The 22729-nt window shown below is 36.8% G+C and overlaps 2 protein-coding genes and 1 pseudogene across 3 annotated transcripts; all 3 read right to left on the reverse strand.

Annotated features, from left to right (window-relative positions):
* Positions 1-395: 395 nt before the first annotated feature.
* Positions 396-5814, reverse strand: LOC307161844 (tripartite motif-containing protein 29-like; annotated as a pseudogene). The gene is made up of 6 exons (XR_013824071.1): positions 5224-5814; positions 4989-5036; positions 4615-4848; positions 1956-2115; positions 1373-1432; positions 396-592 (listed from the first exon to the last, which is right to left on the reverse strand). The product of XR_013824071.1 is annotated as a tripartite motif-containing protein 29-like (transcript).
* Positions 5815-8465: 2651 nt separating this feature from the next.
* LOC307161702 (delta-like protein C) lies at positions 8466-11785 on the reverse strand. Its single transcript, XM_079876583.1, has 5 exons — positions 11544-11785; positions 11054-11296; positions 9936-9996; positions 9607-9864; positions 8466-9485 (listed from the first exon to the last, which is right to left on the reverse strand). Exons 1-5 carry the CDS (start codon positions 11592-11594, stop codon positions 9280-9282), a joined length of 819 nt encoding a protein of 272 aa, XP_079732709.1. The 5' UTR covers positions 11595-11785; the 3' UTR covers positions 8466-9279.
* Positions 11786-14209: 2424 nt separating this feature from the next.
* LOC307161704 (tripartite motif-containing protein 16-like) lies at positions 14210-21548 on the reverse strand (the record flags this gene model as incomplete). Its single annotated transcript, XM_079876586.1, has 6 exons — positions 14210-15291; positions 15954-16013; positions 17406-17565; positions 20340-20573; positions 20710-20805; positions 20958-21548. 6 exons carry the CDS (start codon positions 21546-21548, stop codon positions 14765-14767), a joined length of 1668 nt encoding a protein of 555 aa, XP_079732712.1. The 3' UTR covers positions 14210-14764.
* Positions 21549-22729: the final 1181 nt, after the last annotated feature.

Raw genomic sequence — 22729 nt, forward strand, 5'->3', positions numbered from 1 at the left:
CATGCTTCCATTAAACCATTTAATAGCTATAACAATTGCATGAATTATGATGTGTGATCTAAGCATAATAGTCACACATATAGGTTGTAGACATAATATAGAATTATGCAGTTGTTTTATTATAAGTCCGTCTAGCATTTTTTTTTTTTTTTATGGTCTGATGCATTTTTATATGTAAAAACAGTCTCTGTGGTCTTTCTGTGGATTTCAACCCCGTGTCTGTGGGTCATTCAAAGGTCTTTAAGAAGAAGAAAGTATTTTCTGTATCTATATCTCGGGGATCAAACAACCTTATCAACGTTATCTTTGTGGTTTTCTTCGTGTGAGTCACGATGTCTCGTCCTTTTTTTACCATTAGTCTTGGGTTCACTGCCTAAAGTGCCTATCATTGACTATGTTTTTCCTTTATCATCTCTTTCAAGCTTGCATTTCTATAAAGTACTTAGCTGGGGGTTTCTAGAGTGAATGGCATCCCAAATGGAAGATCATCTGATTTAGGGTCCTTTCAAGAGTGTTGATTCGGGAATTCGGCTCTTTGTTCATTGTCTGAAAAGATCATTGAGGTCTGATTCTTCGCTGTCAGAAGAAAGGTCTATTAAAAAGAAAAGCCGTACATTAGTTCACAAACAAAAATATATTGCTTAAATTGTTACTGCCTTGAGTTAATATTTTGGAATAAATGGAAAAATGCGTAAAAACACCAACTTGATGAAATTTATACTTTGTTTTAATAAATAGAACTTTACATATAGTCTAAAAATACCAAATAGATTTGTATTTGGTCTCTCTTTTTTATGTAATGTTTATTTAACCAGGAAAATTAAGTGTAACAGGGACATACAGTACATTTGCATTTGATATATAAAAAATGAGAGGACTTTGCCTCCTCCATTTATATATATTCATTCATTCATTCATTACCCTTGTCATATAACCTTATGTGGTCTTAACTGAATTTTGTTCTGAACTTTCAAGAAGCAAAATTTTGAACATTGTTCTGAATATTAAGATGTATTACACCCCATTAGAGGCAGCACTGAATATGTGTCTTTTGAGTCTCGAATTTAAAAAAAACTGACAATAGTCAGGATTTTCTTTATCTGGGCTAAAATAAGGTGGCATATTTAACAGAAAATTTTCTGAAAACCCCGTTCATTATACTGTGTGTTTAACTTTGCTGAAACACTATATAGAAACTACCTGCTAATGATCTGCCTCATAACCTGATTTTAAAAAATGTGTTATGAAACAGCTCAACACAATTATGCTTAAGAGTCTCGTGGAACATATAAGTCTCTCTCTTTCACACTGTGTGTGTGTGTGTGTGTGTGTGTGTGTGTGTGTGTGTGTGTGTGTTTTCATAATGACTTACAATGTACGAACTGCTCCATAGTCTTGGGTTCAATACTGGAAATGATGTTGATGTTTGTTACTAAGAAAATAAACACATATACATAATTAGAATAGTTATAAAACTCACTACTTCAGACTTGTGTCATCCAGAAGCTTGCGTTCTGCAAGTGAATGGTGTCTTGTGGTGCCATCCCAAAATCACTTTCATGGACCTATTCCCTGCTGGTAAAACGACCTGCCTATCGCAACCCGAGCTGCCAAGTCTTTTTTGATAAAGTCATCTTTTCGTCAAAACTTGACCCATTAATACTAACATTTATTATTCTATTCTATTTCTAATCTATTTTTCTTTCTATTTATTTATTTATTTAAAAAAACTTGCCATAGCCTACTGTGCTAGACTAACTGGGACTTGTAACAGCACTTACATATTGGATAAAATCGTCTGCTAAATGATTAAATAAACAAATAGTTCTAATTCTTGATTGTAATAATTTTTCAAAAAGTATATATCACTTTCATATTTATTTTTATCATGCTCTCAAGCTTCTTTTCGCTTGTTACATATTGTAACTCTTTTCTGATGTAAACTGTCACTTTACCTTGACCAGATATTTTTTTCATCTCTTCTTTGCAGAACTTTTCTAGTCGTGTTTTCAGTTGAGAGACAGGTTTTCTCACATCTCCATAAGAGAGGACAGAACTGACAGTAACTCTGGATACATCTGGGGATTGCAGAGGTTCAGAGAGAGACTGGAAGCTCTAGAGAGAATAAATAAACAGAAATATTAAAGATTATTATACAAGAAAAAACTTTGAAATAGATTTTTTTTTCAACAGTGTAAAACCCTTGACTGACACTTTTGATCAATTTAATGCATCGATCTTTGTTGAATAATAAAAAAAATTATTTCATAAAAAAGATCTTTTCTGACGTCAACATTTTGAACCGTATGTACATTTTTAGTTTGTTTATGCCAAATAACTCCCGATTGTTTCTCTGTCATCCAAGCAAGGCTTTGTTTCCTAAACGCCCGTGAGCTCAACGAAGCACCAGCATCGAACGCTCTCTGTGATTGATTGGTTTCTTGTATACAGATGTAATACAATTATTCGCTAACATTCGCTTATTTTACCACTTAGAAGCTTATTTTACGCACTGAATTGCGTGCTAAATTAATAAAAAAAATACTGGTAAAAAAACACACGCATTAGGATCGATATTTTTATGAGAGGATCGATCCGTTTCGATACCACGTCAGTATCGAAAGTATCGATACTTCAGGATCGATCCGCCCACCCCAAGAAGAAAGAATTAGCACAAGAGCACAAGTCATACGTCAGCAGGGGGGCCGACGTGTTTTTTGTCTGAACGGCCCATACATCGGCGGCCCATTCGTTTTGTTTTGTTCTGCTTAACTGGCGTTTGTGCCGGTGTAATGCATTGGTCAAAAAAAGTCAGCGTAGGTTTTTTATTTTCTTTCTGACAGACCAGCCCATGAAACACGTAGATCAGCGGCCCATTGGTTATTTTCTTGATTGACACTGGGCTGGCCCAATCATATCTTTAACACCTCCCCCTTTGGGCTCTGAGCGAGCGTGCAGTTCAATAGAGCTGGTAAGTCCCGCCCCTTCCGCTAACCCCACTGGACCTCTAGGTTGAAAAATCGTCAATGCATGCAAGTGAATGTAAGAAAATAATTATTTTCTGGTCCCGTTTGAATTTTGCCATGAATGTGAACATATGTTGTCTGTGAATTTTTAATATAATTTTTCGTGTGAAGAATGCTACAATTTAGCGGGTAGAAGTTTGATACGGTTAGACTTTGTGTGAGAGCACTTTGTGGACTACAACTCTTCGCTTCCTAGTTTTTACATCAGACGGGAATCTGAAGAAAGAACAGCCCATTTGGTTTGAATGGTGACATTTAGGCATCTCGATATGTCTCCATAGATTATCGCAGCATTTGCACCGTGATTTGACAAGAGGAGGGAAATGTGTTATGGGGTGACATCACATAGGCGACATGTAGTCTTTTTCGTTATGTCTTTTCCACAACTGCTAGCCAAAGAGTCATACAATATACTGTCAAACTCGTAACATGAAAAATTATATAAAAACGTTCACATTCATGGCACAATTCAAACGGGATCAGAAAATATTTATTTTCTCGCATTCACTTGCATTGACGATTTTTCAACCTAGAGGTCCACTTGGGGTTTTACGGATGGGCGGGACTTACCAGCTCTATGTGTATCTGTCAGAATAGTCAGAGAGATGGAGAAGAAACGCAAGGAATGTGCAGCGAAATAGCGTAAAAAAAGAAACAGGCCTTTAAAGCAGACGTTGTAAAAGGTGTCAAAATAACAGATATGTTTTCTGCAGCAGCAGGACTTTCATCAGCTCCAGTGGCTGATGATGATAGTGAGGAGGATAAGGAGAGAGATGAGTGAGTGTGGTAGAGCCTGCGGTAAGCAGAACTAGGCTACTTTCAAAAAACTTAGGCTATGTTATGAGTGTGTACTATACGCTTGTTGTGTTTTGCGGAGTTTTGACGAGTTTAGACTTGATATTGTTTCTTATTTAAAAGTGGTGACCCACTATTTTTTGACATGTCTTATTTCACCTAGAGTAGCCTACCAAATAAGCCAGAACCACTACTGCACAGAGGTATGCAAATACATAGATTGACAGGCAGGTATCCTTCATTTGGTCCGAATGCAATGATTGGACTAACATTTTTTAGTCCTGAAAATTTCACAGAAGATATATATTTAGACCACTTCAATTATGAATTGCTATCAGGCTGTAAAGTATGCAAGCTTGTCTCCGGCAAAGATTAAAACAATTTAAAAGATAATTGTGACTTTTTATCTCACAATTCTGACTTTTTTTTTCTTGCAATTGCGACTTTATATCACGCAATTCTAAGAAAGAAATTCAGAATTAGGAGATGTAAACTTCTGTAAAAACGTCCTAATTGTGAAATAAAAAGTTGCAATTACCTTTTTTATTTTCTATTCTGTGGTGAAAACAAGCTTTCATAGTACAGACACTTTCAACCAGTATAGCAAAAAATGTAGACAAACAGACAAAACCAGACAAAACAGATACAGTATCTTCTGACAGGATCTGGTAAAGCAAATGGATGTAACAGGTATGAATTATTATTTTAGTGGCTTTGATAATAGTTATTATTACAGTAAAATTAGGAGAGATGTTGCTTATGACAACAGTCCTGTTATTAAGATCTCAGTTACCTGCAGGTAATATATGTGATCGTCAGTGTGTGAAAGTTGCTCCAGCTCAGCATCTCTCCTCCTCAGATCATCAATCTCCTACTCCAGTCGCTCCAGTCGTTCTTCAGCTCGACTCACTGCATCCTTTTCCTGATCTCTGATCATCTGTGTCATCTCAGATCGGCTTTTCTTAATGGAGCGGATCAGTTTAGTAAAGATCTTCTCACTGTACTCCACTGTCGACTGTGCAGAGCGCTGTTAGGACACACAGACAATCAGACCGTTCAGTGGGATGGGAAAGTGGCCCAGCATTGTGCTCCTCACTCCTCAGTGACTAAATGTCTCACCTTGTGAATCTCCACAGCTTCTCTGATCTCCTGAAGCTCTTTCTGTCTCTCTTGGACTCTCTGCTGGAAGTTTCCTTGTATATTTTCAACCTGTTTCTAGAGGAGGAAAAATAGTTTTGTTTGAATGGTTATTACAACTATCTTTATATTTTTTATCAACATTCAAATTATTGCATGATAATGTCACCATTAACTGCATAATAACTGGCATAATCACACTTATTCTGATTCTGATGACTGCAAGAATCAGCATAGCTTATTTATACGTGCTTTCAGTTCATACCTCTTTCTCTGTTCTCTCTGCTTCAGCTGAAACAGTATCGTGATTTTTGTGTTCATCCATCATACACAGTAAACAAATACATTGCTGGTCAGTGCGACAGTAAACCTCCATCAGTCTGTCGTGTTGCGGGCAGATCATCTCCTGCAGTCGTACAGAGGCATCAGTCACTTTGTGTCGTTTCCTTAAAGGAGATTCTTCATGACACTCAAAGTGACTTTGACAGTATGATTCCAGACACATCATACAGGACTTTACAGCTTTGCGTTTTCTTCCAGTACAGACGTCACACTCCACATCTCCAGGTCCAGGATAAATGGGAGCAGGACGAGCTGTTTGGACTTTTTTCTTCTTCAGTTTCTCCACCACTTCAGCCAGCATAGTATTTTTACCTAAAACAGGTCTTGGAGTGAAGGTCTGTCTGCACTGAGGGCAGCTGTAAACTCTCTTCTGATCCTCTTTATTCCAGTAGTCTGTAATGCAGCTCTTACAGTAACTGTGTCCACAGGGGATCGTCACTGGATCCCTCAGTAGATCCAGACAGATTGAACAGCTGAACTGATCTTCTGCCACTGAAATACGGGTTTCTGCCATTTCACTGCACGAATACACAGATACAGCAGCGGCTGAACAACACTTAAGTTTCAATTTCTCTCAACTGAGAAGTGTTTACTGTCTCGAGACGTGTGCAAAAGAGGTGTGTTTGTAGGTGTGACCAAAGTCTTTTTGAAGGATCCATCTATTTATTGTAGGCTATGGTAACAATATAACTAAGACAAAACATGTTATTTTTTGGCTAACCTCATTCAATATACACAGACAGACTGAACAGCTGAACTGATCTCAAACCACTGACATTTTAGCTTCTGCCATTTCACTGCATGAATACTCGGATATAAAGAAATATACAGCCGCTTATCTACACTATGCGTAGGAAAAGGTTTTGTTTTCTCTCTAATGAAACTGTTTTCTGGTGTTTAAGCGACGTGTGCAAAACATGTCAGGTGTGACTCATCTGTATTTTACTATGTCTCACAATAAAACCAGAGCTGGATGATGAACTCGGAGTGATAAGCTCGTATCGAGTATTCAGTGTCTGTTTGTACAAGAATGTACAAGTTCAACATAAGCGCATAGGCTATACTATCAACGAAGTGGGGTCTATGTTTTTTTTATTTTTTTATCAGTTTTATAAACATGACAATATAACATCGCGACTACATGAAAAGAGCTTTTACTGTTATAAAAACAGATTTGTGAGCATTAGCTAGGACCTTCTCACTGACTTAAAATCACACAAAGTTATTGTATGATATCAGAAGATTGTGTGTCATTTTGGCCAGAAAAATAAGCATGGATTTAGGTCTTTTCACTATTATTATACGGAAAATAACGTCTAGGATATTTTTACAAATATTTTGTGATATAAAGTCATACATGTCATACATGCAAAACATGAGGGTAAGTAAATGATGACGTAATTTTTTTTTTTTTTTTTTTTTTTTTTGGGTGAATTATCCCTTTGAGGATTGTTCAAATTGTGGGATGATTGTTGAAGTTTTCTGTTATCTGTTACAGAAATCCTTGGGTAACAAAGTTCCAGCAGAGAATTCAGGAAAGAGAGAAGGAGCTTCGGGTGCTGAAAGAGGCTGTGTAGACACATCAGGTGAGTTTAATTTTTAATGTGAAATGTTTCCAGTTCTGTCAGAACTTCAGTCATTACATCATTAGCCACGTTTCCACTGTCACTTCCGGGGCTTCCTCTGGGCCAATTGTTAAGAGAGTTTCAGTGGGCGGAGCATATGAATATTCATGAGTTTCCTGGACATGCGCATGGAACTGAGAATTTTAGTTCACACTCTTCCTTGTAGGCCTGTCTCAGTAAGTTTAATGGATTATATATTTTTAACAAAAATAGGTAAATAGTTTCAGTGTCGCACGACTGAATGATTGCAGGCATTCACTTTGTGTTTAGGATAAAGCACAGCAAACTTCAAAAGTCGTATACATTGTATACACCTTTATACCTTGCGATGCTTTAAAACTGTCTTTTACTCGTTGTCATTTGTTGAATGCAATAACTGAAATAAACCTGCATAAATGTATCTGTGGACTAACAAGTTTATATATATATATATATATATATATATATATATATATATATATATATATATATATATATATATATCCTGGTGTGATTTTTCTTAAATTCTTGTTCATTTTGTAAATATAAGCTGAATAACACAAGCATGAATGTGTTGCTTTAATACATTACAAGTAGCTTACAATTTGGATTAAACAAAATAGTATGGACAAAAGTGTAATTTGGTACAACTATGCTATTGTAAATGAGAAAAAACGTAACATTCTTTTACGGAATAGAATAAGCAACCAATTTGATGATCACAAAAAATTATATTTACAAATATGCATGTTAGCAAAATAATGTAACAAATTGGATTTTTTAAAATGTTTTGATTGAAAAGTGTGCTTGTGCTGGTTTTGATATAATACTGTCCAAAGTTAAGGTTCTTTATGTTTATGTTCACCAAGATTGCATTTATCTGATTAAAAAAGCAAACAGTAATATTGGGGGAAAAAAATTCCGAACTGTTTTCTATTTTAATATTTTAAAATGTTTTTGTTTTTTCTTGTGATAGCAGAGCTCATTACTCCAGATTTCAGTGTCACATGACACTTCAGAAATCATTCTAATATTGATTTGCTGCTTAAGAAACAAGTGCTGAGAATGTCATGTTTAACATAGATCCAACAAAGTAAATTTTTCAAGGTTTCAAGTCAAAAGTGCCTCTAATTGAAGTCCAAGAACATATTTATTAGGGCCCAAGCCCTGAAAGGGTGAAGGCCCTATTGGTTTCCTAAGGATTATTTTGAAACTTTATGATTCCAGACCACATTCACTCAGCCGATCTATCCAGGGTATGGGGTCAATTTAATTAGGACCAACAGTGAAACTCTCATCTGCAGAGATTCTGTGAATAATATACTATGTTTAAGCATGCTGATAAAAATGATTATGTGGTAAATGTGGATATCAGCTGTCTCTCTCCCATCTTTCTGGTGACAATCCCAAGTACAGTTTAACCCAAACTGGAAACTGGACTCATTAAATGTTTCATTACAACACAAAATGTAGGTGACTGTGTCCAAAGCCAATACAAGGAAAACCTGCTGGATTTTTATTTAAAAATTATTATTTTTAATTTTTTAATTTTTAATTTTATGATGTTTTCTAATATTGTGCAATAAATGATTGTGATTGATTAGGGATTAAAAAAATTTGCTTTGCTAGCATTGGCGACTAAGAAATAACCTGCTGTATATCGCATTGCAGTTATAGCCTACGTCACATATAATTCATGTGTGAGTTGATTTGTTTGTTGATGTGAATAAAAGCCCAAATTCAATGTCTTCAGAAAATTTTGACTAAACCACTCCATTCATATGGATTAGTTTTACGATCTCTTTATGAACTTTTTGAAGCGTCAAAGTGGTAGTTGCATACTGTCAATGAAGGGACAGAAAGGTCTCCAATTTCATTAAGATATCTTCATTTGTGTTTTTAAAGATCAATGAAAGTCTTACTGGTTGAGTAAACAATGACAGAATTTTCATTTTTGTATGAACTAACCCTTGAGAGCCTTCAAAAAAAGGTCCCTGGCAAAGCATCTTGTATTTTAAAGTGAATATATACTATAATATATTAAATGAAATATTCACTATCCATTTGTTGCCAGCAAAAATTCTGTCGGAATGCACATATAATTTTTAATGACTGTCAATGTTGTTGAAATGTCTCCTTGATGTCACACTGGCCCTAACAAGAACCTAAAACGATGCTCATAATTTTAAACAGTTTAATAATAATGTCACATTTTGCCATGAACACTGTTTATTGTTAACAGGACATCATCATTTTTGATGTCCTGGAAAAATAAAATAGAAATTGTATTGTATTTTTGTATTTCAGATGTTTTCCTCCCCATAAGAGCCTATTATAAATGATAACACAACCAGGAAAACACAGAATTTCTGAATTCAGACATTTTGACCCTTGTCACACAACAGGCCATGCCATCCCTCGTCACATCTGCACTGCCAGGGTAGTTGGCAGGTGCCATGCATGCACCCTGGATAGGGTAAACACTCATGACAGCGAGGGCCCTGCCACCCATAGTGGCACTTGCACTGACCAGGGGCCTCACAATAACCGTGTATCTCACTACAGCCGGATGAGCAGATAGCTGAAAATATATAAAATATATATATATTTAATAATAAATAAATAATAATAATAATAATAAAATATATATATATGTATATGTTTTGATGTTAATGGACAAAAAAAAAAAAAAAAAAACTTACGTTCTGCACAATATTCGCCTTTCCATTCAGGCAAGCAAATTCTATTTCCAGCGGCGTCACAGTTAAAGTGACCGAACGGGTCATCTCGTGGGCGGCAGAAATCAGAGCACTCGTCGCCATGATAGAATTCCTCACACACTACGCGGTAGGAAAAGCGTAGTTTATTTTGCTCTCCAAGATGCACATCCTGGGACCATTTCTCGCCAATAGTAATATTTCTTTTTGTGACAAAGTGGCTAATCATACTATTTAGATTCTCTGAAAAACAATAAATGCATTATTAAAAACTGGTCTGTAAATAAAATGTGACATAGAAAAAAGGGGCATACCTGTTGACTGATCATTGGAGGACTCTGTGTTCCATGCTTCAATTATCACTGAGACAGTTCCCTGTAATGACAGTAATTTTGTAACACCGTGCTACACTGGGCGCTTATTTGTACTGTCGAATGTAGCGCAAGACCGTTAATAAGAAATAGAACGGAGTGTTAGTTTAGGCTGTCGGTGTCGTCGCGTTGGGTGACAGGTGAGCAAAAATGCATCATCTCAATGTCACATGTAAGAATAAAAAACACGAACAGCGAACTTAACTTTACATTAGTTGTGTTACGTATGGCACCAAGGCTCCAATGCATATATCAAAAACCTTTACTTAATTGTTGGACATTTTAGTTATTGTTTGTTTTTGATGTAAACTCTGATGTATATACTCTGTAAGAAATGGCATCTGCAAGAAGAATCACATAGCCTACATATTAAAGGTAGGGTAGGCAGTTTTCAGAGAGGCTAGCAATAGTGAGCTAGCTTTGAAAGCATAAGATCACACCCTCTCTTCAGAGCGGCTCCAAAGCTTAACTTAGTGATTGCTATCGAGATGTGAAGAGACTTAATAAAAAATGTTTTGGAACAAATTGCCTGCCTTTAATTGTCGGCTTTACGGCTACTGTAAATGTTACGAATCAGCAGATGGAACTGTTGTCGATGCACAGAGGCTTGAATCTTTTCCCTGCATGATCAATGGAAAGCTTTTTCAGAGCTTCACAAGGCTTTATATCTAATCTACTTTATACTGGAATTTTGATTTTAGTTGTCAAATCCAAAATCAACGCAACGGTAGCAAGTTCGATAGCGTTCTCACATGACAATCTGAGAACTGCCTTTCCCCACTTCCTGATTCCCATGGGCTGAATCCGCGAAATGATTTACTGGCAGAAAGCGGCTCATAGTCTTCTGATTGGATGAACAAAGACTCTGACCGCAGTCACATTTCTTTTAAGCGTTAGTGAGAAAGATGTGATTATTCCAGGATCTATTTGAGTGATATCTGTCAGTTAATGACATTTGTTGTGTATCTGCCTATGCAAAGTCTATGCTATATGTAGGCCTACTGTAGCATGATATTAAATCTGTTATATTTTCCAATGTTCATTCACTTAGAGCTACTCACCGGCCACTTGAAGTTAAAGGGCACAGTTATTAGTGCACCAGTGGAAATGGAGCTCTGGTCTGTGCTGAATGCTCCGGTCAGTCCAGTGCCATCTGAACATGCCAGCCTATATGAAAAGACACCCTGCGTGTGGTTCAGGCAAACACGGAAAAAACCCTTACATTCTCTGGACTGTTTACACACACTGCTGCTTTTGGTTGTGAAAGAGTGAACCTTCAACTCAAACACACCAGATGATTTGACCTATAAAGATAATATGATGTGAATATGAGAACACTGCACATATAGAATAGAAAGATTTATATATAGCAACGATTAATTACATCCAAAATAAACGTTTGTGTTTCCATAATATATGTGTGTACTGCATATAATCATTTTGTATAGGCCTATATAAATACACACATATGCATGTATATATATATATATATATATACACAGTATATATTGCATTAATGTAAGGAGATTACATTAATGTAAGGATACTCACCAGTTGTGCTGATATCAAAACTAAGAAGCATGTTGATAAAAACTGAGCCATTGCACGTTTGCACGTCTGTCAGTTAAGACAAATAGTTGAAAAAAAAAATACAGAAATTAAAAAGTGAAAAACAACGTAAAATTTCAGCTCTCAAAGTAAAGAAAAATGATTCCTAACTCCAGGGTAAAGAGCTCTGGTTTATAGAGACTTCAGTGTGGGAGTAGTGCGCTATGCAAATAAAGTTGACAAACATCTCTGAACATTGAACACCAAACCATCATTTGAACATTGAACACCAAACATCGTCTTACTACAGACTGGTAATATACGCTGTATAACATCCTTGTTATGATGTTAGATTTTTCTGTGAAAGTATATGGGAACAGTATTGATGGCCTAAATGAATCAGTGAATCTTTTTATGAAACTGAGCAAAATTAATAATGTGAGTTTATTGTGGCATTAATCACAGTTTTTACAATTGCTAATACCCATTACTCTGGGGTTTTTTTCGATTTCTAACAAGCACCATTCAATACTGAAGCCACATTTTCAAAACTCTTCACACATTCAGCGAAACAGAAGTCTTTGCGGACAAAACTGTGAATAATTTTTCATTGCTTTCACACAAAATGCATTTAATAACCACATTTTCCAAAATCCATGAACACTTTTGTCATACTTCACCATTTGCAAGACTCTATTTGCAGCACATTTTTTCTAACACTAACACACTGCTTTCAAAACTGATAAAAGCATTGAAATTAAATAATAATTATTCCAAACACAACTTACACAAAAAAAAAAAAAATTATATATATATATATATATATAGTTGTGTTCATAAGATTGTACCCACCTAGCAGAATTCTACCTATCATTAAAAAAAATAAGAGGGATCATAAAATTACCTTTTATATATACACTCACCTAAAGGATTATTAGGAACACCATACTAATACTGTGTTTGACCCCCTTTCGCCTTCAGAACTGCCTTAATTCTACGTGGCATTGATTCAACAAGGTGCTGAAAGCATTCTTTAGAAATGTTGGCCCATATTGATAGGATAGCATCTTGCAGTTGATGGAGATTTGTGGGATGCACATCCAGGGCACGAAGCTCCCGTTCCACCACATCCCAAAGATGCTCTATTGGGTTGAGATCTGGTGACTGTGGGGGCCATTTTAGTACAGTGAACTCATTGTCATGTTCAAGAAACCAATTTGAAATGATTCGAGCTTTGTGACATGGTGCATTATCCTGCTGGAAGTAGCCATCAGAGGATGGGTACATGGTGGTCATAAAGGGATGGACATGGTCAGAAACAATGCTCAGGTAGGCTGAGGCATTTAAACGATGCCCAATTGGCACTAAGGAGCCTAAAGTGTGCCAAGAAAACATCCCCCACACCATTACACCACCACCACCACCAGCCTGCACAGTGGTAACAAGGCATGATGGATCCATGTTCTCATTCTGTTTACGCCAAATTCTGACTCTACCATCTGAATGTCTCAACAGAAATCGAGACTCATCAGACCAGGCAACATTTTTCCAGTCTTCAACTGTCCAATTTTGGTGAGCTCGTGCAAATTGTAGCCTCTTTTTCCTATTTGTAGTGGAGATGAGTGGTACCCGGTGGGGTCTTCTGCTGTTGTAGCCCATCCGCCTCAAGGTTGTGCGTGTTGTGGCTTCACAAACGCTTTGCTGCATACCTCGGTTGTAACGAGTGGTTATTTCAGTCAAAGTTGCTCTTCTATCAGCTTGAATCAGTCGGCCCATTCTCCTCTGACCTCTAGCATCAACAAGGCATTTTCGCCCACAGGACTGCCGCATACTGGATGTTTTTCCCTTTTCACACCATTCTTTGTAAACCCTAGAAATGGTTGTGCGTGAAAATCCCAGTAACTGAGCAGATTGTGAAATACTCAGACCGGCCCATCTGGCACCAACAACCATGCCACGCTCAAAATTGCTTAAATCACCTTTCTTTCCCATTCTAACATTCAGTTTGGAGTTCAGGAGATTGTCTTGACCAGGACCACACCCCTAAATGCATTGAAGCAACTGCCATGTGATTGGTTGATTAGATAATTGCATTAATGAGAAATTGAACAGGTGTTCTTAATAATCCTTTAGGTGAGTGTGTGTATATATATATATATATATATATATATATATATACTGTGTGAAGCTGTAAATTCAGTGTGTGGACATTTTATTTATTTTCAGAATATATTTACACATCTCATTGTTTGCCATCTTTGATACTGTTTGTTTGTTTGAATCTTTTGGGTTTTTAACAAGGTATTTGATGGGGAAAGATGCACATGTAAAAGATGTAGTGAATAAATGTTACTGGGGAAAATTGAGGTAAGAATGTGAATACGAGTACAATAGAGACAAATATTAGCAACCCGCTAATCACTTTCCAAAATATTTGAGTTTTCTTTGACTTTACCTATAGGGTTAAAATCCCATTGGCTGCATCATGCTCATTTGCATAGCCCTGCTTAACTTGGTCTGATTGCAAATGGTCTCTGTTGCATGCGATACTCGTTGGTACAAAAATCTTGTTTAAAATGATGTCTGGTTGCGTGGTTGCTGCAACCACACACTGTGATTGTTTTTAAAAGTTTTAAAATGACGAGACATATTTCAATTTGTTAAAATTGGACATTTAAACCAACAAATAATTTATTAATATTTCACACAGCTGGCAATGGTGTAAAAAGCATGTTATGTTATATTATGAAAATGATTGTAATATATAATAAAACAGAACAAATAATTGGCTACATGAGCAAATAAAAACGGTAAATGTAAAAATTATATTATACATTGTCATGCAAGAGTATATTAAATATGCAAGGAATCAGAAAGAACAGTTGTTATTAATCCACAAAACTCAGGAAATACATAAACAAGCACTTGACATCTATATCTAAAATCTATATGACAGCAGTTTAAATTGACATTTAATATTAAGAGGATTCACAAACACACCATGCACTGATATTTATTACTCCCAGTATTGACTCCCAGTCATTGTTGCTACAGTACATACATTCTTATATTAGTTTGCTAAACAATGTAAATTAAAATGTAATTAAGAAGCCTGTAATAATTTCTAGTAATATTCAACCTGCAATAATTTAATTAAATAAATGATAAGAAAATAAATAATTTCACTCTTGACAAATATGAAAACATTATTTGTAAAATCCCTATTACCCTTGATGGCACAGTTTCACTGTTGCGTTCTGACCTACCCTGAACCCCGGATAGAGCGGCTGAGTGAATGTGGTCTGGACTGTGTGGATGAGGGTCATTGTGTCAGAGATGCTGTAGAAGGACAGAATTCCAGCACTGTGATCCACATACACTCCTATTCTAGAGGAGCTGGAGAATATAAGGAGTTCAGTCTTCATCTTATTGTGACAGAATGAGTAACGGGATTTAGAGCAGGACAATGTCCAGGACAGATCATTTAATCCAAAGCAACAATCTCCACCCTTTCCCTTCCTTCTGATGATCTTATGTGACACTGATATAGTCACCTCACCACTCCACTCCACCTCCCAGTAACAGCGTCCACACACACTCTCTCTACACAACACCTGAGGCCAAACATCAAATCTGTCCGGATGATCGGGATACGGCTGCTCTGTTTGAGTGTAAGTAGCCACTGTTTTGTCCTCAGACAGATGAACATGTTTATTCACTGTGTTTAGATCTAGAGTGCGCTGACGGGAATCTGATGAAGAGGAAAACACATAGTCATTTAACTTCAATTTGTTTCTCAGCTTGTACATACATGCATTGTATGAGTTTGTTTATTTCCAGGGGTGGTGGAGCTAAAGTGCTATAACATTAAACATAGATTCAGTTCAGTATAGTATTTATTTATTTATTTATTTTCTCTTTCATTTACTTTATTTGTTGATAAAATGCAACATTATTACCATGTCATGTAACCTTTTCATAAAAGTATGTTGTCTTCACACTCGAAAGAATGTGGTCTACTAAAACTGAATTTTGTTTTAAACTTTCAATGTTCAAAATATTGAATATTGTTAAGAAGTATATTGTAATATACTTAAATGATAATTTGAATATTGTTAAGAAAAGACCCCATGACAAACAGTCTGAAGACTGAAAGACTGAAAGTTGAGCACTATAGCTTGTATGTCTCATATGTCTGGTTATAGCATTTTGCTTTGGCTGTGCAAAAACAAGGCAACATCCCTAACACAAAACCTTCAACAACCAACAGTCATGCTTAACTTTGATAAAAGTATATATAGAACCTATTCTAAAGTTATTGTGAATACATATCTTGGTTTCATAACCTGATTCTGAAAAATCATAAATTGATGTTATGTCAGTTATCACATTCTGTGTGTGTTAGTGACTTACACTGTAAGAACTCCTCCCTAGTCTTGGGTTCATTATTGGGAATGATGTTGATGTATGTTACTGGGAAAATAACAGAATTAATTAGAACAATTCTAATAATTATACAAAAAGTAGATAACGTTTTAGAATACTGTTCTGTCATTAATGAATAACTACATGGAACAAATTAGTAACACAATATTAACATTCTAGTAACTACTATTAAAGGTGGGATCAGTAGTTTTGGGAAAACAATTTTGGCCAATGTTGATATTTGAAATCACAAAAACAAACACGCCCCACCCCAAAATGATCTCACCCATAATTTGATATCTCCACCCCACTCTTGAGCACGCAACCGTAACCCAGGCAATGACTATGGCGGAATCTGCTGTATACCTGCCGACCGAGGATAAGTGAAAGCAATGTGTTACTATGGTAATCCATGTCGAAAGTGTTCTAATAGTAATGTGTGTTTTAACGCATCAATGGTTCAGCTCCGTTTCCCGTGGAAGACGACGCTCAACACCCACTAAGTTATCATGATCAACTCGATAGCAAGAGCACGACAGTCATAGTAACGAATATATTACAACTATAACAAGATTAGGGGATTGTATCGATCACTAAATGAGGAACCAAGGACACGCCCCTTACTACTGATTGGTTTTGGTAGTCGGTCTGAGACAGTTTTCAAAAGTGTTTTTGAGTCATTACTAGAGTTATCATGCGTTTCACTTTAGAATACTGATCTAAATAATTAGTATTTCCTTCTGAAGAATTTGGTAATAGCCTACTTGAGTCCTTCCTCAAGTATTAGGTTACTATGATCTTTAGAATTAATGATAGGCTACATTATTCATTATTCACATTAATTATGAAGCCTGTATACAGTAGTAGTCCCCTGGTATAGGTAAAAAAAATAGTAGTTTATTGATTAGCTAATAGTGAACTACCGCATTCAACTAGAGCTATTACTTACTAATTCATTTCTAAACCTATGCGCGTGAACTCGGCAATCGACTACTTTGGACTTCACCCGAAAAACAGGATGTAAACAGGTATTTGCGCTGGCTTAAATAACATAATTTTTATACATTTCTTTCACATCTACTGCAGTCAAATTCACTCGTGTTCACTCGGAAGGAATCACTCACATTTTCTGTGCACTTGTAATGACACATCAAGGATGTTAAGAGGCTAAAAGCAGGTTTAGTACTTGCCCCGTTGAAGTCAACAGGGTGCAAATTTTAAAAATAGAATAACTCGGTGTAGGCAACACCGATTTTTGTCGTTGTTCTCTGTATTGACAGCACTCCAAATGTACAAAAAAATGAGCTCAATGTTAAAATTGACCGGAGTTCTCCTTTAATAGTAGTTACTAGAATGTGTTACTCATTTGTTCCTGTGTAGTTATTCATTAATGATGGAACAGTAGTCTAAAGTGTTAAGTAAATGTTTCTGCCGCTTTACCTTGACCACATATTTTCTCCATCTCCTCTTTACAGAACTTCTCCAGTTTGTCTTTCAGTTGAGAGACAGATTTTCTCACATCATTATAAAGGTGGACAGAACTGCTGGTAACTCTGGGTACGCCTGAAGATTCCAGATGTTCAGAGAGAGTCTGGAAACTCTAGAGAAAATAAATAAACAGAAACATTAAAGATACAAAGACACAAAAACGTTTTAACGGCATCCTCCCCAAGATTTATACCACACTTATTTTTCCAAATGAATCTGTAGGGATTCTGTACATCCAGCAAAACCATTTAATTTGCTACTTGCACGCTGTCTGAGATGGTTTTCTGTGCACACACATCTGAAGCACATGCACAGAAAGCCACCTCTCAGATTGAACTCCGAATTGAGTTTGTATGCTGTTTACGTTCTTGTCTTAAAGGGGTCATATAATGGTACATGCACTTTTACAAGTTGATAGTACTGAAGTGTGTGTTGGCAGTGCCTGTACACAACCATCCTATCATGATAAAAATCCATCCAGTGGTTTTGTTTTAATCTCCATATATGTTTGACCCTCTCTGAAATCAAGCCGTTCGATATTGTGACGTCATAAGATCGTAAGCCCCTCCCGCGATTGTGATTGACAGCCGTGTTTCAACACAAGACCCGCCCTGAGCGAGCTGTGACAGCCTTCGTCATAGTAGTCCGCCATTGTTGATATGCTGGAGCAGAATGGCGTCTAAGCGATTGTGGTGTTCAGTTCATGTAATAAGGAACACAGCAGTCATTTGGATGTTCCTAAATCCGAGCGGTTGAAGATGCAGTGGCTGAGTTTTGTTTTTGAAGCAATATGCCCAAAGGATTGACGCAGGGATTCCCTCACGGGGATTCCCCACGATCGTCTGCACTTTCCTGTTTGCATGAATCATTTCACACCAGACAGCTTTACAAACGAGAAAAAACGGATCGGTACCAACGTGTTCCTGCTGAACCTCCAGAAGATGTGAGTGTAATGTTTTATTAACCTTTATATTAGTATTTACATTAATCTTTGCGAAATTTGCAAACCTTGTTGCACGCTTCACAATGAATGCATCTAAGGTTTACACTCAGGGTACATTACATCATGTTTTCTATGTACGACGATCTCAATATAATTCATAATCCCACGTTTATAATGATCAAAGCGTGGTTATTGTGTTAGAAACGGTGTCCGCACAGAACAGAGGGGCGGGGTGAGCAAAGCCAGAGGCAAAGCTCATTATCATTTAAAGACACATGCACTGAAACGGCGTGCTGAAAACAGAGCTGTTTTTGACCAGGTAAAATTAGTGTTTTCTTACAATACTAATGAGAATTTTTAATTAAAGTATATTACAAACTTTTAATTTAGACCCTAAAGAATCATATTAGCTTGTACAAAAATGGCATTATATGACCCCTTTAAGTTAATTAATTCTTAAAGTGACAGCAGCCTAATATTCTGTCTGTTTCATTAATGTTAATCAAACAATAAAAGACAAACAGAAAAACACTCACTGCTCTATATTTCATTTATACACTGAAGACTATCCAATTTCTGTAACTGAATACTTAGACATATAAAACTTAAAGCACTGTTTTATTCATTTGTATTTTTGTTCTATTCCATTTATTTGTGTTATTACTTATAATATGTTCAGTTGTTCATATTTTGTTACTAGTGTTTTCTCTTTAATAATGTCTGAACTTTATTAGTTAGGCTAGTAGTTTTAGGTGTGGTATCGAAACTGAAATCTAGCATTGCGAAATTTCATTTGTATCTAAAAAAAAACCTGTCTGTAGAGTTAATGAAATTATTATAGTAAGAACACAATGTAACCACACCTAACAGAATTCCTGACAACATTCCAACCAACGGTTGTTTTGAAGTTGGTTAGAATGCAATTGCCAGGAATTCTGTCAGGTGGTGTTATGAATATTGCGTACTATGTTGTCTTTATGTCTTTATAAATTAAGAGATAAGGGAATGTCCATAACTCAAGGTTTTTAGTGTCACATGATGATGTTGTTAAGCAGTCATTTTCCATTGTATTTTCCAATTTGTATTCTTCAACAATTCTTCAAATGTTTTTTATTTGCTTGTTTATAATCTCTCTGCACTGGCTACCTCTCGCTGCTCGCATCAAGTTCAAGGCATTGACGCTTGCTTACAGATCTATCACAGTCTCAGCTCCCTCCTACTTTCACTCACTCCTACGAGTCTACATCCCTACCAGACGCCTACGATCGGTCAACGAGCGACGTCTCGTGGTTCCATCACAGAAAGCCACAAAATCACTTTCCAGAACATTCTCATTCACAGTTCCGTGCTGGTGGAACGCTCTCCCCACCCTCATCCGGAATGCAGAATCCCTGACAACATTCAAAAAACAGCTGAAAACCTATCTATTCCGTGAGCACTTAACCTCATAAAAAAATATATATATAAAAATAAAAATTCCTTTCCCTTTGAAACATCACTTATCAGGCTTATGCAACTCTGAATAATGCCTGAACTTCGTATTTTGAGCACTTCTTGCGTTGTTGTTGTTGTTTTTGCCTCTTCATGATGACTCACTTAATTTAGTCCTAATTTGTAAGTCGCTTTGGATAAAAGCGTCTGCTAAATGACTAAATGTAAATGTAAATAATCTTGTTTTTGTATTAGCCTACTGGTTTTTTTTTTATTATTGTTACAGAGATTTGAGGATTTACTGTTTTGGGGTATTAGACAACTTGAACTGATTTTAGGTGCCACAAAAACATCTGGGTGGGATCTGGTAAAGCAAAAGGATCTAACATTTTAACTGTTATTTTAGTGACTCAGATCAGTTATGTTACAGTAAAATGAGAAAATAAGTCTGTATCTAATGAAAAAACTTCTGCATGACCACTGCACTGTTCTATTGATCAGATTTCTGTTACCTGTAGGAAATGTATGTGATCATCAGTGTGTAAAAGCTGCTTCAGCTCAGCTTCTCTCCTCCTCAGATCATCAATCTCCTGCTCCAGTCGCTTCAAGAGTCCTTCAGCTCGACTCACTGCATCCTTTTCCTGATCTCTGATCATCCGTGTCACCTCAGATCGGCTTCTCTCAATGGAGCGGATCAGTTCAGTAAAGATCCTCTCACTGACCTCCTCTGCAGCTTGTGCAGAGCGCTGTTAGGACACACAGGCAATCAGACTCAACATCAGCCTATTAAACACAGTGGGTTACAGTAGAACTGGAAACTCGTCTAACACTGAGCTCTGACTGCATGGTGAAAGTAGGGTACTTGTTAAGTCTGAGTCTCACCTTGTGAGTCTTTATAGCCTCTCTGAGCTCCCGAAGCTTCTTCTGTCTCTCTTGGATTCTGTGCTGGAATTTATCTTGTATCTCTCCAACCTTTTTCTGAGGAACGAAAAATAACTCTAATCCTCCTCAATGGATTAATGAATTAATTATTTATTACAATTTTGATTATTGTGTGAAAATGTCATCATTAATTGCCTAATTGGCATAACTTCAAGAATCAACTCAGTTTATGTGTTTTCAGTTCATACCTGTTTCTCTGTTCTCTCTGCTTCAGCTGAAACAGTATCGTGATTTTTGTGTTCATCCATCACACACCTGAAACAAATACATTTCTGGTCGGTGCGACAGTAAACCTCCATCAGTCTGTCATGTTTAGAGCAGATCATCTCCTGCAGTCGTACAGTGGCATCAGTCACTTTGTGTCGTTTACTTGAACGAGATTCTTCATGACTCTCAAAGTGACTTTGACAATATGATTCCAGACACATCATACAGGACTTTACAGCTTTGCGTTTCCTTCCAGTACAGACGTCACACTCCACATCTCCAGGTCCAGGATAAATGGGAGCAGGACGAGCTGTTTGGACTTTTTTCTTCTTCAGTTTCTCCACCACTTCAGCCAGCATAGTATTTTTACCTAAAACAGGTCTTGGAGTGAAGGTCTGTCTGCACTGAGGGCAGCTGTAAACTCTCTTCTGATCCTCTTTATTCCAGCAGTCTGTAATGCAGCTCATACAGTAACTGTGTCCACAGAGGATCGTCACTGGATCCTTCAGTAGATCCAGACAGATTGAACAGCTGAACTGATCCCGAGCCACTGAAATACGGGCTTCTGCCATTTCACTGTACGGTAGAACTGATAGACACTGATAGACAGGTACATACAGCAGCTTTTCTACACTTAGCCTAGGTTTCGTTTTCCCTGAAATGAAAAGCTGAAATAGTTTCCAAATTGCAAGAACATGCAAAACAGGTATGTGTATCTGGTGTGACTCACTTGTAGTTTAGTTCAGATAATAAAGAACATCATCCACTAGTGTCAGTCTCTCGCTGAAGCCAGGAATGAATTTTTTATAAAACTGTTCTCTATGGGGAGAACATTTAAAGTAAGAATATTGTCTTTCCACTTGTATCATGGTGTTGTTATCTTTGCAATAGATGGTGTTTATGATAAGAGAAATTGGTTGTTCCTGGTTGTATAGTTTTAGGACTTTAAGCCACATTAAGTCTCTCCTCCACAGCTCTGGCTAATCTTTAATCTTTCAGTTTGGCTCACTTCACCCTTTTCCTAATCTCTGATCATCTGTATAACCTTCTCTAAATGGAGCGGTTCAGTTCAGTAAAGATCCTCTCTGTCCATGCAGAGGGAGTCACTCCAGTGATCCCCAGATTCATATGGCACATAAGGAACACATGATTATGTACTTCCAAAATAAAGTGACACCATGTTCAGGTCACTAATCTTTTTGAGTGAAACTTACCCAAACTGGAAGTGCTCATAATGCAGTAGGCTTGTTAGGAAATACACTCCATGTAGGCCTACCATCTTCTCTGAGGTGAATAAGCGTTGTTCTCTTCTCGCGTTCACATTTGTCTGTCATTCTGACTGTCACCATACAAATGATGGAGTCCCGGTCCGGAAATATTTAACTCAGTGAAATACACGGATACTTTTGTGGGATTTCGTGTCGCGTTTTTGTTTTGATATTGATTTTCACAACTGTGATTTTTCTGGGAGAAACGGAGTGAATTGCGGCGCTAGAGTCATAGGAAAGTGGCCATGCACCGACCAACGGCCAAGGTCAGGATTTTCTTTAAATAATAGCCTACATTAAATTTCATACCGTAAACGGTATACCCCCAGACAGTGTTGGGTGTAATTAATTACTAAGTGATACTGTAATTTAATTACTTTTTTCCTTGCAAAAGTAAAGTAAGAGATTACTCTCATTTTTTCTGTAATTGAATTAGTAAGCCTACTTCTGTTAAAAATACTGAACAATTCTATATAAAAGAATAA

This window comes from Squalius cephalus (genome assembly GCF_949319135.1).
Source record: "Squalius cephalus genome assembly, chromosome: 7".
NCBI classification, from domain to species: Eukaryota; Metazoa; Chordata; class Actinopteri; order Cypriniformes; family Leuciscidae; genus Squalius; species Squalius cephalus.

Coding starts and splice junctions, on each gene's coding strand:
- LOC307161702 (XM_079876583.1), bottom strand. CDS start 11,594: ATGGCTCAGTTTTTATCAACATGCTTCTTAGTTTTGATATCAGCACAA. Junction 9,997..11,053: donor CCTTTAACTTCAAGTGGCCG/GTGAGTAGCTCT, acceptor CTGTCATTACAG/GGAACTGTCTCAGTGATAAT. Junction 9,486..9,606: donor AGGCGAATATTGTGCAGAAC/GTAAGTTTTTTT, acceptor ATATATTTTCAG/CTATCTGCTCATCCGGCTGT.